This window comes from Sesamum indicum, linkage group LG1 (genome assembly GCF_000512975.1).
Source record: "Sesamum indicum cultivar Zhongzhi No. 13 linkage group LG1, S_indicum_v1.0, whole genome shotgun sequence".
Classification (NCBI taxonomy): Eukaryota; Viridiplantae; Streptophyta; class Magnoliopsida; order Lamiales; family Pedaliaceae; genus Sesamum; species Sesamum indicum.
In genome coordinates, this window is record NC_026145.1 from 355,957 (window position 1) to 376,366 (window position 20,410).

Consider the following 20,410-nt stretch of genomic DNA (forward strand, 5'->3'; position numbering starts at 1 on the left):
ATAGTCCTAATCTACACCCAAGTATTGTTGTAGTTGGCACCAGACCTCGTTGGCCATCCACACCGGTCTGATCAACTGAGCCTTGGTGAAGGTGAATCGCTTCCATAAGAACGTGCCTGTACACATATGAAAGATTCGGAACATGGACTCATTATTAAAGTTCCACCAGTACGTTATTTACAATATCACCAAAAGTAAATATTATTAACAATATCAAAAAAAAATTATAAAATAATATAAAATTGTCTTAAAACATTAGCTTCAAGCTCCCAGAGCACGTGCTGGAATAGGTGCATGGGACACTACTAGAAAAATAGTAAAAATGATTTAATAAGTTACACGAAAAACAAAATAAATTTTTAATAAACAGAAAAAATTACACAAAATTGCACAAATAGTTTTTAGTTAAAAAAATCTCAAATAAAGTAATAATAATAGTGCCAAATCCCAAATAATCCAAATTATGCGGTAATCGTACTCACTTAAGCTAACAAAAAAGATATAAAAAATTATTAGTAGTGAGTAATCACTAAAATTACATAAAATTTATATTAGAATTACACAAAATCTACATAAAATTTAAAAAAAAAATCAGAAAATTATAGAAAACTCACATAATTACAGAAAAAATGCATTTTTCATAGTACAAAAATTACATTTGTTTTCATTATAAGTAATTCAGAAAATTGTCTAGTAACAATTAATTGTAAGTAATACAGAAAATTATGTAATATGTAATTACAGAAAACTTCATTTTTCACAATATAAAAATTTCACTTTATGAATTTTATACTTTTCTAAACTTTCCTAAAATGACATAAAAATGCAGAAACTTAACAATACATGCCAAAAATTTCAAAGGATCCCAGAAAATTTCAGAATAATTATAAAAACTTACATAAAAAATTACAGAAACTTATTGGGAAAAAATCAGAAAAATAAAAAAAATCTGAATATTTTCAGAAAATCAGAAAATTTATTAAAACAGTTTTTAATAATTTCCATCAGTATTTTGCATCAAAAATTTCAAAAAAAAAAAACACTCAAACAGTTTTAATAATTTTCTGATTTTTATTATTACAGAAAAATGAATAAAAAATATTTAAAAATAGTTTTTAATTTAAAATCACAAATGAAATAGAAACATGAAAGAAAAATTCTGAAAAATTAAAAACAGATTTTTAACATAACTTCAACATCATCATCAATAATTTCATCAAATACTAATGAACTTCAATATCACTATCACCATTGACAATTTTCATCAAATACTAACAAAACATCATCATCATCATTGCGACGGAAAAATAAATTTTCAGAACAAATAAAATAAAAAACTAACCTAGAATAAAAGCTTCTCACGGCCAAAATGCAGGAGGGATAGCTTTTTTGTCCTTCCGCTACAAAAAATATTATTTTATGGTAATGACTTTTGTAATGACTAAGTTAATTATTTCGAACTTGAAAATTGTAACGGTCTTTGTAACGGTACCCTTATTGTGGGTTTTTTGGGCGTTACAAAATATTTATAATGGCTTGCTTGGAAGGTGTTATAATTTGTAACGAGCTTATTAATGGCTATGAGAGACCGTTACCATAGTAGTCGAATTGCAAAAAAAATGCATTTCGACCCACTTTTGGAACGACCAATTTAATTTTGATTTGATTGTTATTGGAACGGCCTTTATAACACATATAAGTATGTTGTGCTTGAATTTTGACACGGTTTTTGGAACACTCTTTGTAACCGCCATGCATTATGTTGTAATGGTTATTGTATCGAGCTTGTATTTCCTTTTTCAACAGTTTTTATAACAGACTTTGTAACTCCATCCACAAAATCCACTCCTCGAGCCTGGCTACCTAATCATCAAGGTTGGGGCGCAACGGTTGTGGTGCCGAGGGTGATGGAGCAGTAATGTTGGGCTTTGATGGTCCAACAACTGTGTGGTAGGCCTCGAAGTAAAGATTGAATACTCGGCCCCTCTTCCGGCCACCTGCTGCTAACAACCACGCTTTTTGCTCATTCAATCGAGCCTTGAGAGAATAATGGAGGGTCTTGATCACTATTTTGCTGGTTTTGGCGTTCCTCCATCATCCTTAGGAACAGTTCCTGCGAATAGATTAAATGATTAGATTTGAAAAAAACTAATTTTAAATTAAAAAATTAAATTACTTTATATACTAACCGCGACCTCCACTGTCCTCGGGCCGCTCCATTGGTCGCCATCCTTCTTCTCATAGCACTTCTCGAACAACTCCATTTGTTTGACGGGGCGTCCGAATTGTGCCTCCTATTCAAAAATCATTTAAAGAAAGTTTTAGAAATTTTAAAATTTAAATCAAATTAATATTAGAGGTTAAAATACTTACTTCTTACGCTTGTGACCAAAATGGAGGACGACCCCCGTGGTAAATGGTAGCAGCTGCGTTCAGGTTGACCTTATTCTTCGCTGATTGTGTCTGAAATTTTGGGCTCGCCCAGTACTCCAAAATTTAGCGCCAGATCTCCTCGGCCTACCACAACGGTCGGGCTAACTAGTTTTGGGCATCGGCGAACCGCTTCTGTAGGAACTTACCCCCCTACGACTTGACAACCTTGAACATTGACTCGTCGTCGCAGTCCCACAAGTAGGACAACTGCATATTTCACTATTAAAAAAAATAAATATTAGATAAAAAAATATAAGTATTACTTAAACTTAAATATTATTCTTCCCTTTAAATTTTGAAACCAGAATAACGGGTGCTCTTGTGGGATCTACGATATGTTCCCCCAAATAAAATTTTATAAAATAATTCAATAAATTTTCGTGCATACCTCGCATCCCGAAAGTAGATATAATGTTTCCAGGAAGCTGGTGGTGGTGCATCCCACAGCCTGGCCGGGATCTGTGTACTGCTGGGCCCCGCCGCATCTGACCCTATTGTGGGGGAATCGATAGGTCTTGGGACGTAAACTCCGGTAGTGGGGGTGCATCTGTACCGACAGCCTAGGGAGGATTGGGAGGGCTACGGCCGAGTGCACGACCACAGCCTCAGCCACGATCTCGTTCTGAAGGAAGTGGAATACCGATAGTCATGGATCTGAAATGTATAAAAAAATATTAAAGAGTCACGAATTGTTGAAAATTACTTAAAAGTTGCATCAAATTTAAAATCCCCTCCAAATTCCTAGAAATATAAAATTATCCTAAACTTTTAAATTTTAATGAAAGTTCCTAAAATTTCATTAATTAAATTTGATGATTGTCCTAAACTTCGTAATTTTTCTAAAATTGTATTAAGGTCCATTTTATTTTCCTAAAAATCTTGATAAAGGTTAAAATACTTTCTAAAAAAAGCATTAAGGTCCAAATTTTACCTAAAATTATATTAAGATCCAATTTTTTTCCAAAAATGCATAATTTCTTAGAAATTGCATTAAGGTCCAAACTTTTGCCTAAAATTACTTTAATGTACAATTTTTTTTTTCCTAAAAATGGCATAAAGGTTCAAATATTGCCTAAAATAACATTAAGACCCATTTTTTCCTAAAATGCATAATTTTTCTAGAACTTATATTAATGTCCAAATTTTTCCTAAAATTACATTAAGGGTCCAATTTTTTTCCTAAAAATGGCATAAAGGTGCAAATATTGCCTATATTACATTAAGGTCCATTTTTTTCCTAAAATCCATAATTTTTCTAAAAATTACATTCATGTTCAATTTTTTCCTAAAAATTGCATAAGGCCCAAATTTGCCTAAAATTACATTAAGGTTCATTTTTTTAATGTAATCGCAGAAATTACAGAAATTTATAATTGCAGAAATGACAAAAATTTATAATTTCAAGAAATTACATAACATAATTTTTTTTACAGAATATTTTTTAAATCATTGATAATTTACAGAAAATATTTTTAAAAAATAAAAAATATAAAAATAATAAAATTACAGAAAATGATTATTTTTTTTAAAATTATAGAAAATCTTTAAAATTACAGAAATTTAGTAGAGTTTTTTAAAATTACAAGAGTTTATGAAACAAAAGAGGCAAATTGGACATTTATCCACTTAAGAGAATCTCAAAAGCAGCAAAAAACAATGACAGCTCGTACAAAACGGCACATATGGTTCATTCTTCGCTTCTAACGAAAAGGGGGTATTTTGTTGTATTTTAGATAATACGAAGGGTTTTTAATCTATAAATATGATATAGGGGGATTTCGCGCATCTAAAACAGTCACCAAAATCTTGTTCAAAAAGCAGTTAAAATACGATTAAATTCAGTTTCCAATATTTTTCCTGATTACCATTGTCAATTTTCCTTCATTAATCAACTGTAAATATACTCAAAAGAAGTATCAAATCAAATACTGGAAAAAAGGAAAAGAAGAAACCACAGTTTGACCTACAGATGAAAAACCAGCAGCACTATCTCTATCTCATCCATATATACTTCCCCATTTTCTGATTCCTGAACCCTCAACAACATTCTTAAATCAACAAAGCATATATTACAAGCAAAAAAGAACTTACAAGAAATATAAAAGAATTAAGAACCCTAGACTCAAATTGTTATTACATTACTCATACTTATCTCAGTATGATCAACAGCAGCAACACTTGGATCAGTCGCCATTTCCGCAAGCTTCACAAGACTCCCCGTTGCCAGAATTATCTTTGCATTTATATCATGCAGAGCCCTAGCATGCAGACACCTGCACGCAGAAAACGCTGCCTGGAAAAGCTCCTCATTCTTTTGCGGGGCCATCAAACAGTGCCCCAGAATCCTCAGTATTGGCTGAAGAATCTCCCATGGCAGAATTATTCTCCCTCCTCTACCCTCCTTCTTTTCGACTTTCTGGGAATCATCGGTTGTAGAAGCCCCATCCCCCTTGTTTTCGTCCTCTTGTCCGGACCAAATCTTGCAGAATTCGCAGAACTCGATCTTGGATCCCACAGGGATTTGAGAGATTTTGCTGTAGTATAATTCCAGGGCCACGCCGACGATTCTCGCCCGCCTGGTGGACCGAACTGTGCCGTAGGGCTCCAGGCTGGGGGAGACCACGCCGAGGTGGAGCTCCGTGGCGCTGTTTTTGGCGGTTTGTTTGGTTTCGTGGTAGATGCTAGAGTGGGCGAGGTCGGGGATGCTGACGGTGATGGCCTGGCCATTGCGGGCGGCCGTTTCGTGGGCATAGATGGCGAGGAGGACAGACTCGAATCCGGGGAGCGGCTTGTGAAGTCCGGCACGGGAGAGGTAGACGCCAGCGAGGGTGGGGAGAAAGCGGAGAACGACGATTTGGAGGTCAGGCTCGGAGGAGCGGAAGGTGTCGTAGAGCCAAGCGCAGAGGTTGTCATTGACGGCGCCGGAATCGGGCCGACGGAAGAGTTGGGAGATTTGAACGGCGACTTCGGGGTCTTGGAGGAGGGAGGCAGCGGGGGTTTCCGATGAGGAGAGGGCCAGCGGGAGGCCGGGGAGGATGGCGGCGAGGGCCTCGATGGCGACGTGGGCTTTGGAGTAGGAATCCGACCAGGTGATCCGGGGTTTGTTGCTGGTGGATTTATCAGGGGATGCTGACACTTGATCCTCCATCGTAATGGAGAGGGAAGAAGAAAAATGGAGAAGGATATGGGGGAAAAAATAGTAGAAACTCAAAAAATAAAAAATTTGTTTTGTTAGAAGGAGAACAATGAGGAGGAAAATGTGGATCTTCTAAGGAAATTTGATTTTTTTTTTTTCAGAAAAAATTATTTGTTTAATATTGGTTTTTATTTGGATTCTTCCTATATTTAGAGTAGGTGTTCCAATAATAAGATTGTAAAGCTCACAATATATTAAGTAACATCAACTTCATAAATAAGATCCACGTTAAATGTATACATATAAATTTTGGAAGAAAATAAAAACATTTATAAATTATTTACTTGATAAAATGTCATGAAAAGAAATTTAATATTTAATCATAGTTAATTATCATTATTAAAAATAAATACTATAATAAATAATTATTAGTCACGACCACGTAATAATTGTTGGATGTGATTTTTGCTATTGTGATTTATACATTTATTATGACTAAAAACTATAGAAGGAATATTTACTGTGGCTTATAATTATGGCAAAAATAATTCCGATAAATGTAAATTGCATAAATAGATAAAAAAAAAATACAACAACACGGTTCAAGCAGTCGAGACCCCGTCAAACCAAGGGATCCTTCAAAGTCGGTAAAGAGCACGTGTACTAACTACTGAGGGGAGAGTATGACTAAATATGATATGTCTAATCTCCTCAACTATAATCCTAACAAGTGTGTCATATGTACGGCTAGTATGCTAAAACATCTGTTGATTCCGTTCTTGCCACAAGTGATACACTAACAACGTCAACAGTGCGCGGTATGAGGTGTTGATGACGTGTTTCCCCCTCCATTTAAGCGACATCCACTCTACGGCAATATTCCACGGTCGAATAGATCATCGGACCCATACAATCCCCCGAATATCTGCAATGAACTAACGAACATAATGGCATTGAAAAAATAAATGCTCATGTGTCTCAGAGATTCCGTCTTGGCAAAGGACACATGCCCCACCAGTGTGGTGCAGCCATGGTTTGACAAGAGTAAATAACTTCCCTAAAATAGCAAGCCATAAGATAAATTGGTTGCAGGGAATCTTGAAAGGACCCAAGAATAGTGAAATCCAACCTACCTTGGATCCTTGAGGACAAAAGAGGTGGTACGTTGCCGCCGTTGTAAAAGTACCGTCATTCAAGCGCCAAATGATACGATCCTCCCCACCATAGATAACAGGCAGAAGGTGAATGATCGCTACGAATTCATTAGTGATTGGCAGCCAGCTCCATTCCCCATTCGCAATGACTGAGTGTAGAGAGTGCAGCCGAGGGGATGTTCGTAACGGTGGGGCCAGTGGGGAAGTAATGTATCAATGGCCCCAATTGATGCCAAGGGTCCTGCCAAAGAGAAAATAAATCCCCATTACCAACCCGAAAGTCGATATAAGGTAATAGTCATGGTCGTAGAGCAAGAATCTGCCGCCACCCCCATAGCCCCCTTCTGTCACTGATTATCGAGATAGTGTTAGCTCCAAGTCGGGTATGGAATAACCAATCAACCCAGATAGATTCCTGTTGTCGCCCAATAATCTTCCATAAATGCTTGCACATGAGAGCTCGACTTAGGGCTAATATATCTATAAGGTCGAGGCCTCCCTCCTCCACTGGCCTACAAATAAGTGTCCATAAATCTTCAGAAAGCCCGTTCTTTGGTACCCTTCCAAACAAAGGTACGCAAGCGTTTCTCAATCTAACGAATCACCGTATTGGTAAGATAAATGTCGCTGCCCAATAGGTGTGAAACGACATCAGTATGAATTTGATAAGTTGCAACCTACCAGCAAATGTTAACCGAATTCTTTCCCATCCTTGAATTCGGTTATCAATTTTTTTCAAGAGTGGAGTGTAGTCCTTGATCATGATACGAGGGGAAATAAGGGGGAGGCCGAGGTAACGAAGAGGGAGCTCTCCCTCTTGGAACGATAGAAGGAAGAGTAACCTGTTGCGGAGTCCATGTGTCGCCTTGGAGATAATAATGTGGATCTTATGTGGGTTGACACATAACCCGAAAAGCATCGCAAACCTATCTAGACCCTTTTTAAATAGCCCGATAGACGGTTCATCTGCCCTACAAAAGAGAATAAGGTCATCAGCAAAGCAAAGTGAAAATAGACCCATCGCCTCACACTTCCTAATGAAACAAGAAATCGTCATCCTGATCGATAAGTTGTTGTACGATCATCTATAATACCTCCATAACAAGGACAAATAAATAAGGGGACATAGGGTCCCCTTAGCGCAACCCTCATGCCCCTTTGAAGTAGCCGTGTGCTGTGCCATTGAGAAAGACTGAATAAGCAGGCGTGGTGACACACTCCTCTATCCAACTGATAAAGGTCCTCGAAAATCCAAACAGATGCAACACAACCAGTAAGAAGTCCCATTCTACTGTATCGTATGCCTTTCGTAAGTCCACTTTCAGTGCACATCTTGGTGGAAGGCATTGTTGCTTATAGCTAGAAAAAAGTTTCTGGGCTAGCAGAATATTGTCACTCATCGACCTGCCTGGAACGAACGTGTTCTGTGAGGGACTGATCAAATCATCCAGGATGCCACGCAGACGTTGTACTATAATCTTTGTAATCACCTTATATAGCACATTGCAACAAGAGATAGGCTGAAATTCTTCAAAATTGTTGGGATTGCGTACCTTAAGAATAAGTGCGAGCAACGTTGCATTCACTTATTTGAGAAGTTTTCCGGTGCGAAAGAACTCCATAACTGCACTGGTGATCTCCTGCCCCACTACAGGCCAAGCCGCTTTAAAGAATCCAAAAATATAGCCATCCGGGCCAGGCGCTTTGTCTTCTACAATATCAAAAATCGCCTTTGACCTCATGCGGTGTGACTAGCCACATCAAGTCACGGCCTTCCGCATCCGACAACAAGCGTCGAGCCTAGGAACGTAAGTGCCGTAAGTCAAGAGCTCGGTTCCGTCTAGCCCCTCCCAAAAGCCGCTGGTAGAAATGAACAAATTCATTCATAACTGTTGTTTGATCCGTCAATAGTGTACCCCCATGGCTCGTAACTTGGAGGATATGTTTGGCAGATCTACGTGCTGCCACTTTTCACAAGAAAATTCGAGAGCATTGATCACCACCTTTCAGCCAACCCATCTTTGCACGTTGTTGTAGCATATGTTGTTCAAGTCGAGTAGCCAACAGTAAGATCAACTTACAACAGTGCTCCAATTTAAGTAGCTGCGAATTATGACGGTCTAGCTGCAAGAGAGATTGGGCTATGTGGAGAAAAGCTTTTGCCATATGGACGTTAGCCGCCAAATCCCCCTTGTTCCTTCGTTGCTTCCGGAAGATAGGTTTAAGGGCCTTCAATTTTCGAGTTACCGCATACATAGCACTTCCCATAATGTTGTGCCGCTGCACATTCCACACAAAAGGGGTGAATTTCGAAGATAGAGCTAGATAATTATTAAACCGGAACATACGTACAATAGATTGAGCAGGAGTACCACGTATAACCAATGGAGAATGGTCAGATGTACGTGGTGTAAGACATTCATAGTGCGCAGATGGCCACTGCCCCAACCATCGATCATTGACTAGAAACCATTCTAATCTCTTCCAGAGACTGCGACTGTCAATGCTACAGTTGTACCATGTGAATCTCTCCCCCTGCATAGGAAGACTGAGAAGACCCGTGTCGTGAAGGCACTCAAGGAAATCTGTCATGCCTAACCTTATGTCACCTAAATTGCTACACAATTCACTTATATCGAGGACAGTGTTAAAGTCGCCACCAACCAGCCAGGGAGACTCATCAATTCCTTAGACTAAGCGATCAAAATCCTGCCACAACTCTCCATGCACGCTCAAGTCATTTGCACCATAAATAATGATAAATAACTTATGTATATTCATGGCAAAAATAATTTATGGTGGATAATCTAAGGGGTTGGTATCCTCTATTCCATGAAGTGTTTCATCTCCTATTACATCCACGGATTAATGCCACGTGGAAAATATTGAAAATGAGAAATACTGATAAGATTTATGAGCAAGAAACAGAAATTCTCTCACACACACTCAAACGCATTGTCTCTCCATCTCCTCCTCTATCAACAGAAGATGACAATATGTGGCAAAATCTAGTAACAATAAAAATTATAACAATTAATTATATGCATATACATATATATATATATCACAAATCATTACAAACAAATTTAATATTTAGTCATAATTATAGACATGCGGTTAAGAGTAAATAATTGTAATAAATGGTAATTGATCAAAGTAATATCATATTTATAATATAAATAAAAATACCATATTTATTTACTACTGCCTATTATTTAGATTATAATAAAGTATCGTATCGTTATTTATACTATCTAATCAATATATAGATACCGATAATATAGTATGTTTTGATAATTCTTTTTAAATAGTTATTTATATAAATGTATATGAATTTTATGTCATATTTCAATAGCAATTTTTAATTTTTATACTTTTGTAAATTAACAAGTTCTAACAAATAACTTATAATATTTTATATTTATTAATGAGTATATTTACACTAAAATACTATGTAATCTATTGTACTGCTTATAAACTTATGTCCTAATATGATGGTTTCTAAGAATAATAATAACATAACAGATGGTTGAATAATTTTTATTATTTTCATTTGTTTGTATCATATTTATACAGAAAACTAATAGCTTCTTGATTTCTTTAAAGAAAAATCTGTTATGTTTGCATAATTGAAAGAAACACAATTTAAATTACCACATGTATGTTTATGACCATTCTCATTTACTTTAAGAAAGTATGTTTATTTTTTTTTTAATACAATGCAAATCATGTGCAAGTATTTATATAATTTGATGTATATGTATATTTTATATTTTTACTAATTATATTACTATTGAACTAATAGAAGACATATAATAAAGATATTGTGAAGTCATATATTCATAATATTAGATTAAGATATTGCACCATATGCTTTTTAATACTTTTTATAATAAATATAAAAGTATTTGATATTATATGTTTATAATAATAAATTTTTATTATAAATAAAAAGCACTAATAGGTTTGAGTTTGACTGGATACGAAACGAGCACATGAGCTTGAGCTTGAATTCTTTATATGTGCTTCGGGATCGAGATCGACCTCGACCTCGACCTAATGCTATTTCAAAAATTAAACACTATATAATTTCAATGACCATTCCTAAATATATCACTATTATATATAAATAACTACAGTTCCAAAATTACACCAACAGTACTACAACAACCTTTCCAAAAATAAACCGAATTAATTTACAAAACTATTTTAAAATTTATTCAATGCGTTCCAATCAAACAAATAAAATTTTGGTATTCAAATATACTATTAGGAGCAGTAAAAAACAATGTAGTATAATAACCGTTCCACGTTGGGAACGGTCCTCTACTAACCATTTCTAAATTTCAGGAACGTCGTCTGTAACGACGGAATGTAAACTATTCTAGAGATTAATTCAAATTAATTTCTTCAATTCAAATCATTCCAAAAGGCAAAAAAATCATTTCAAAAACTGGTGTAAATCTCGAATTTTGTATTTTTTTGTAGCACACCCTGTGTTCGCCCGCCGCACCGCGTCCCATCCCACCAAAAATAAATTTTAAATGAACTAATCAAATAAATGGTGAAATTGAAGATCAAATTAGAAAAAAATATTTTTTTCATTTTACTCTTAATTTTGTATTTATATAAGTGTCTCAAATTATGTATTAAAAACAACAATCATTTTAGATGTAGATAATTTTGATAAGACATAGTTTTCAATTTAAAATGAATGGTATAAGGCAAAGTAAATGTTCATTTATATTATTAATTTTGTCATCAAGTCATATCATTTTACGTACAATCTACAATAAATTATATAATATAAGGAATCATTCAAATAATATTTTATTTTATTAATAATTAATATCAATTTAGATTTAAATACATCAACATAGTTTTCAATTTAAAATAAATTGTATAAGAAAATGTATATGTTCATCTAAATTTTTTAATTTTCTGATAAAGTAATATCATTTTACGATCTACTTTGAATTATATAATAAAAAGAATATATTCAAGTAATATTTTATTTTATTAATAAATAATGCAGTTTAGATTTAAATACATTAAAATTATTTTATGAATGATATAAGACAAAGTATACATTCATCTAAATTATTAATTTTCTCATCAAGTAATATCATTTTACGATTTACAACGAATTATATATTACAAATAATACATTCAACTAATATTTTATTTTTTAATTAATAATATTAAGTTAAATTTAAATACCTTAACATACATTCATCTAAATTTTTAATTTTCTCATCAACTAATTTTTATTCTTTATATTTTTTATATAGAGTTGAATATATGTAAAATTGTTAAGATTTACATACAATACTATAATATTTTTGTTATTAATGTATTACATACAAATAATAAAAAGTATATAAAATCTAGGACGGGGCAGGTTGGGTTCGGTACAAAATTCGTACCCCATTCCGGACCAAAATCAAAATCCAATCCTAAGGATTTAAAACCGTTCGGAAGCCATTTAATTTAATACCAAACCCGCCCCAAATGGGCGAGAATCCGAATCGGGGCCCGAAAAACTGGGCCAATTGCCATCTCAAATGTTTTAGTGGCTGGCGATGTCCACCTTTTTGAGATATTCAGAGTAAGGTAGAGATACTTGAAACATGAATTTTCACTACATATGAAGAAGGGTTGATAACAAAGGAGGTAAGCAAATACATTTTATAGTAATTAAAACATGTGAAAATTCTAAAGTTGATGGCCAAGAACTTCAAAAATATATTAATTAGAAAATATATTTGTTAAAAGATAATAATTTTACTAACTAAGGGATTAAAATGTATATGGTTTAAATAAAAAATAAATGATAATGATAATTAAGATAAACCTAAACAAATAATATATAATTTTTTTTTTTTGGTAAATCTAAGTTTCATTAATGAAATAAAGTATAGTACAACACTGCATCCCTTATCAGGCATATCCCTCAATAGGCCAAGGGATACGCCACAGTCTATACAATGCATATGTACTCACAGAGCTAGCTAACCTAATACTGGCTATACGTAATCAAACATCCTCCACAATTAAATTAGCTACCATACTCGACGGTCTCTCTTCATTCTCAAAGTGTCGCAAGTTCTGCTCCCTCCAGATGTGGTAGACGCACGAACCAAGTAATGTAGACTAAAATAGTATGATAAATGGTGGATCATGTCCTTGGTGCGGGCTTGAGGTAGATGATCTGCTCCACACTTGATGAGGGTACTACTTATTTATAAAAAAAAAGGACAAAAATGCCCTTATTTAGGGTAGAAATATGAGAAATACCACAGGATTCGCGCACATAGCTTTGGGTTGGGTCGCTACACCCGACCGACCCCGATAACCCGACACAGACCTAGATGACTCGTCCGTTTCATTATCACACGATCTTTTACAATGGACCCTCTAAGATGATGCCACGTGGCCTACTTGATGCAATACATTTAGGCCTATAAATACTTCCATTTCAGAGCATTTATGGATGGCACATTTATTGTTTTCTACCTCATTTATATTTCTAGATCGTGTATTTTGACCTCGAACTCGAACTAACTTGAGCATTGGAGGATCTTAGTCGGGACAACCAAAGTAGCCTAACGTTCTTGTTTTCTTCTTAGGGCCCATCTCAATATTTGGAGGGAAATATTGCAAGCTTGACCATTCACAAGGGGGAGGATCTTGGTCGGCATTTTTGAAATTTCTTTTTGAATTTCTAAGCCTGAGAATGGCATATTCTAGTTTTTGCGAGCCTGGAAAAGGTATATACTTATCCATGTAAGTATATAAAAGATAGCCTGAAAAAGGCAGTTTAGCAATCTCAAATACTTACTTCTGGTGATACTTATTTCAATTCGGGAGAGATAGCAAGAACAATTACATTTATTCATAAAGGACACAATTTCAACTATATTTTCAATTTGGGAAAGATCGCAAGAAATTGTTGAATAGTCTTCATGGAATATCACAATCTGGAAAAGATCGCAAGAATTGCTATAATAGTTGATATTAGTGGGATATCTTGATCTGAAAAAGATCGCATTAAATCAAGGTTTTGATCTAAAAAGATCGCATTCGATCAGAAGAATTGTATCTGAAAAAGACGGCATTAAATCAAGGTTTTGATCTGAAAAAGATTGCATTTAAATAAAAGAATTGCATCTAAAAAAGATCGCATAAAATCAAGATTTTGATCTAAAAAAGATCACATAAAATCAAAGTTTTGATCTGAAAAAAATCGCACTCAATAAGAAGAATTGCATCTGAAAAAGATTGCATAAAATCCAGGTTTTGATCTGAAAAAGATCGCACCCAATCAGAAAAATTGTGTCTGAAAGAGATCACATAAAGTCAAGGATTTGATTTGAAAAAGATCGCATTTTACCAGAATATGGTCTGAAAAATATTGTAGACTTCATGTGTCAATTTACAAAAGACTCGCTTAATTCAAATTGAAAGGTCGTTATTTGAAGGTTGCACTAATTAAAGATTTGTTTACGTGAGATGAATCGAAGTACAAATACGCCGATCAAATAGAGAGAATGAAGGCGGAAATCTAACATTTTTATACTTCCATAAAAATCACATAGAAAGATCAAAGAGCCATTTACCTAGCATACACTTTGAACCTATCATGGAGGGCCGTTCGAACTCATAAAAGGAATTACAAGAATTATCCCTAAAATTACAAGGATGGGGGCTCTAAAATCAGCCCATGTTCTCGACTTCCTCAACTAGTGTAGCAAATTCGTCCTCTGCTTGTACAACAGGGGTTTCTTTTTCGGGATAGGGCTAGAAGTTACCATCAAGAGAGGGGTCGAGGCGATTCTGGTCGAAACCCTCGGCAAAGCCATGTAGTTTGGCCGCCTGAGACTTGCACTTCTCGAACCCAATGTACACGAAGTTGGCTGCCTTGATTTCAATAGACACCTGAAATGCAGGTTTTAAATTTCTCAGAATGAACACATCCTTGCCGGCCCTAGGTGTTCTCCTCGAGTTTACCTGCTTCCCACCCCACAGAATCCTTCATCCTTTCCCTTTTCGAAGGCATCATCCATCACTTTCGTAGTGTAAACTTTGGCCTATCTGAGTTGATTCTCTATATCCAAAATCTTAGCCTCTAGGGAGGAGCGATGATCTTGTAGTTCTTTCTCATGATGGAAGAGTCAATATTTTTTTTCAGGTCTTGAATTTTGTGATCAGCTAGGATCTAATTTCGTCAAAAGTCAATGCATTTCAAGGAAAGTCTATGATTGAAGATAGCAGCCTGTAAATGGAAAAGGTGAGAAGAGAACAATAAAACGCACAGAACGAAATAAAAAATTTACCTGCATGAGGACATGGGCATGTAGTTCTTCGAGTCGGGGATGGGGAGTCTGTAGAAGGGAGGCCTGATCGCGACGTAAACAATAGGCTTTATATAACTTACAAGAATCCTAGCCTGCATTAGAGCAAAATACTGAACTATTATTTGAAATAACTCAAACAAGAGCTAGCCTTTCACCCTCCATTTCAGTGATCTGGCTAGTAGGGGTTTTTAATTCCTTGCATGCCTCTTTCCACCAGGCGGTTACCTCCTGCAGAAAGGCAAGATTCTCCTCCTCCTCTGCTTCTCTGGACAATCTCCTCTCAAATTGGGATTTGCTCCACTTGCTGGACTTAGTAGAGCACGAACCCTTGCTTTTGCTTTTATGCTTGTGCTTCCTATTACTTTTCTTCAGGTCTCTAGGCCTCGCATTAACATCCGCAGCCTCTGGGGAACCATCTTTGGTAGAGTCACCCACCCCAATACTGATAAAAAGGTTTTCCCAAAATACTACTGAACCCGGGCACAAGAGTCGCCACTAGCGACCTTAATGGGCACCTGAATATTTGGAGATCTTGCAATAGGTAAAGGTTGAAGAGGAAGCTCGCAATTAGGGGCCGCATAACTATCAACCTCCGAAGCGATTGGAGTGACCCTAGCTTGGAGAGTTCCCCGGCGGGCACGAAGCTGATTAGCGATCCGAGAATTCATCACAATGGTCTCTACAAAAAGTCGTGACCGCTTATGAAATATCCAAAGGGAAGAGAAATGAAGGATGGATGAGCGTAATATATTCACTTGGAACCCCTAATTCGGAAGGGTGTTGGAGTGAGACCGACGAACCACAATATTTCTTATTCGAGAAGATTTTTAGGGTTGTACCAACAAATGGTAACATTATTTGTTAAATCATCTTTTAGCCCCCCCCCCCCTCTTTCTGTTATTGGTTTCGGTTTATCAATACTCCAATAGTAGCGAAAGGGCCACTCTTGATCTGGAGGGGGTCGAACAAAGATGAACCTTTCTCTCCAGGGGTGGACATTAGATTTCAACGTATCTAAATAGCTACAATCTTTACGGGCAGATAAGTAGAAAAAAACCCTATCGTCGGACCTCTTCGAGGTTGTGAAAGAATATAGCGACCAAATATTGTCGAAGCTAGGCTTATAGTTACGAGCACACATTATTATGATGTTTGAAAGATATGGATGACGGAAATGGGGGATAATTCATGGGACAGAGATCTAAATCACGGAGTATACAGGAATAGCTAAAGAAAAATGGAAAGCAGCCTAAAAATGCAGAAGAGAGAATGAACATAACCCTCGAGGAGGGCGATGCATGCGATCAAAAGACTTAGAGATTGTGATTTCTTAATCATGGGGAATAGAGTACCTTTCTTTGATGTGGTGGATAGGAACTTTTATAGTACTAGTGATGTTGGCCCAAGAACTCTTATTTAACATTTCTTGATATTTAACATGCATAGGAATTTCTTCGCGAGTTGATACTTCTAAGGGAAGCTTTGACTTATTAACCCTCGGACCTGCTATACTAACAGGTTGAAGTTCGTCATGTATGGACACATGCCCAGATTGGGGAGATACGATTCGACGATACTTTTTGCAATGAGTTGATTTTTCTCTGGGGTAATCCTAGGAAAATGCCCCACCACATGTTCTTACTTTGCCACCCACAGTTTGCTGACAACCCAGAAGAAGAATCGGAGCTAGAGTAGTTAGAGGAAGATATGAGTACCTTAGGAAGGTTGTTCAAGATCGTGGCATTTATGAGGGCGAACTCTAGCAGAGAGCTTGGATGGCGACTCTAAAATTTTGAAAATGGCCCATACTTATAGGCGAGGAACATAAAAAGGCGAGATAAATACAGATGATGTAGATGACAACACGTGTATTAGAAACAACGGACACGATTGCTCGGACCAAGGATAGCGACTTTTCAACTTCTAATATATATTCTTACACTAGAAGAAGTGGAAGAGTAATAATGGGGGTACTACTCATTTATCAAAGAAAAGGACAAGTATGCATTTACTTAGGTTAAAACTATGAGAAATGTCGCAGGATCCGCATAGAAAGCTTCGGGTCAGGTCGTTAGTCCCTACCGACCTCGAAACCCGGCATAAACCCGGATGACTTGTCTGCAGCATTACCACACGATCTTTTATAATGGACCCTCTTAGATGCCATGTGGCCCACTTGATGCAGTACATTTAGGCCTACAAATACCGCCATTTCAGAGCATTTATGGCATGACGCATTTATTGTTTTGTACCTCATTTATATCTCTAGATAGTGTATTTCGACCTCGAACTCGAACTAACTTGAGTTTGGAAGGGTATTAGTCGAGGCGACCCAACTAGCCTGACGTTCTTGTTTCCTTTTCAAGGCCCATTCGATATCTGGGGGGAAACATCGCGATCTTGAGCATCCACAAGGAGGGTCGCATATTTCGATCTAAATCAACACTGTTTTTTGTTGTCATTCTGCGCGCCTAGCTTGGGCACTTTCACATCTTCCTTAGACATCCATTTCCTGCGATCATACTAATCCAGAGCCTGGTTTTGTTGGATGTATCGGAACCTAGATGGAATCGATTTCGTATGCACCCTTCTTCTTTGTTGATTCTTGTGGGGGACGCGAAATAGGTTGTTGTTTTAGAAAATGTCGCTTTCATCAGAGGAGCTTCTACAGCGTGTCTGGAACATGGAGATTAGTCTGCTGCAGAAACATTGCAAAATGACGGGAGTTGGAGAGTCGGACTTAGGTTCTTAAGGGGTCTCGTTTTAACCCTTCTGGCATAGGCTGATTTGGTTTTTCTGTTTCTGGTTTGATATCTTGGTTTTTGCTTATGGTTAATCTTGCAAATTTGGATATGTTCTTTTGTCTTAATTTATGAAAGTTTACGGTTGTTAAGTTGTGAAGATTGATTTGAAGAAGAAAAGGATAACCTGATTCAACTTAGAATTCCCAAGTTGAGTTGGAAAAAGGATAAGTCATGGCTATATATACTACTCTTATTAGCATTGTTTCATAGAGCAAAGTAGAATAGAGTAGAGAGAAAAGAAAGAGTTGAGACGAGGGTGAGTGTTGTCTTTCACGTGTGGTGAAGACTTGCATACAAGTGTGTGTGTGTTGTACTCCTCAATTTTCCTCCTCTTTGAGTGTTTTCTCCTGGCTTGGTATCGCCCCCAGACGTAGGATTTATATCCAAACTGGGTTAACAAATTCGTGTGTCTTTTATCGCCTTCATATTCCACCTGTTATCCATCTTAACCCGATCCATTTCCTAACAACTGGTATCAGAGCCTGGTTCAAGGAGTTAAGATGGAGGGAAAGTTTCCAGTCGAACGGTTCAATGGTTCCGACTTTGGGTTTTGGCGTATGCAGATGGAGGCCTACCTGTACGGGAAGGACCTGTACGAACCACTTGCAGAGAAGTCCGAGAAGACGAGTGATGAAGAATGGAAGGTGCTCGATCGAAAGGCGATGAGCGCAATAATCCTGTCGCTCTCTCGGAATGTCGCCTATCATGTGAAGGGAGCAAAGAGCACGAAGGAAGTTCTACAGACTCTTGCCGATATGTACGAGAAACCCTCAGCAATGAACAAGGTTATGCTGATGAAAAAACTATTCAGGTTGCAGATGGAGGAGAGGAAGTCGGTGGCCGATCACCTCAATGACTTCAACCAACTCACGACACAGCTGGCGTCTGTGGATATCGTGTTTGACGATGAGGTAAAAGCGTTAATTTTGCTTTCATCTTTACCTGACAGTTGGGATGTGGTTGTTACTTCAGTGAGCACTTCGTCTGGGAAGGAGAAGATGAAGTTCGACAACATCAGAGACATGATGTTGAACGAGGAAACCCGTAGAAAGCAAACGGGTGGATCATCTGGCTCTGCGCTACATACAGAGTCCAGAGGGAGACCTGACACACGGGGTAAATACCGTGGAAGGTCAAGGTCAAGGTCCAGGGGGAAGAACAAGGGCAAGAAGGAGATGGTGTGCTGGAACTGCGAGAAGCCCGGACACATGAAAAGCGAATGTCGGGCGCCAAAGAAGGAAAAGGAGGGCCGAACAGCGAATGCCGCGACGGAGGAGATCACGGATGCACTCTTGTTGAGTGTGAGCAGTTCTTCCGATGATTGGGTTGTGGATTCAGGGGCCTCATTCCACTCATGCAGCAACAAAGACATCATGGAGCCATACACCTCAGGTGATTTTGGCTTAGTTTATCTTGCAGATAACAAACCCCTCAAGATTGTAGGAAAGGGAGATGTGCGGATCAAATCAACGAATGGGTCATGCTGGACCCTACATGATGTGAGACACATACCAGGACTGAAAAGGAACTTGATCTCAGTCGGACAGCTGGATAGTGATGGATTCCACACGACGTTTGGAGACGCGAAGTGGAAGATCAGTCGGGGAGCAATGACTTTGGCTCGAGGACTAAAGTCGGGAACGCTCTACATGGCGGGAGGATCCAGTTCAAACATCCCCTTTGCAGGAACTGTATCGCAGGCTAACCTGTGGCACAATCGCTTGGGCCACATGAGCGAGAAAGGAATGAACGTGCTGAAGTCGAAAGGACGGTTGCCCGAGTTAAAATCGGTGGAGGTGGGTCATTGTGAACACTGCGTGTTCGGAAAGCAGAAGCGGGTGAGCTTCTTGACCACAGGAAGAACTCCGAGGAAAGAAAAGTTGGAGCTTGTTCACACCGATTTGTGGGGGCCAGCACCAGTGTCATCTCTTGGTGGATCAACGTACTACATGACATTCGTCGATGACTCCACTAGAAAGGTATGGGTGTATTTCTTAAAAAGAAAATCTGATGCCTTTGATACATTCAGGAGATGGAGGGCACTAGTGGAAAATGAGACAGGTCTACAAGTGAAATGTCTCAGATCGGATAACGGTGGCGAGTACAACAGTGAAGGTATCAAGAATTACTGCGCCGACCATGGAATCCGAATGCAGAAAACAATCCCGGGGACACCTCAGCAAAATGGCGTTGCTGAGAGGATGAACAGAACACTGAATGAGCGTGCGAGATGCATGCGATTGAAGAGCGGACTACCAAAGATGTTTTGGGCAGATGCAGTCAACACGGCTGCTTTCTTGATCAATCGAGGGCCTTCTGTCCCGTTGAACAACAGGATACCAGAAGAGGTATGGAGTGGTAAGAAAGTGGATCTTTCTTTCTTACGTACGTTTGGTTGTTCAGCCTATATTTTGAACGATGATCGGACTAAGCTGGATGCTAAGTCGATTAAATGTACATTCATTGGGTATGGGACTGACGAATTTGGGTATAGATTCTGGGATGATCAAAACCGGAAAATAATTC

At 37.6% G+C, this 20,410-nt stretch overlaps 1 protein-coding gene across 1 annotated transcript; it reads right to left on the reverse strand.

Moving 5' to 3' along the window:
* LOC105156723 lies at positions 4,304-5,692 on the reverse strand. Its single transcript, XM_011072976.2, has one exon. It carries the CDS (start codon positions 5,579-5,581, stop codon positions 4,556-4,558), a length of 1,026 nt encoding a protein of 341 aa, XP_011071278.1. The 5' UTR covers positions 5,582-5,692; the 3' UTR covers positions 4,304-4,555.

Coding starts and splice junctions, on each gene's coding strand:
- LOC105156723 (XM_011072976.2), bottom strand. CDS start 5,581: ATGGAGGATCAAGTGTCAGCATCCCCTGATAAATCCACCAGCAACAAA.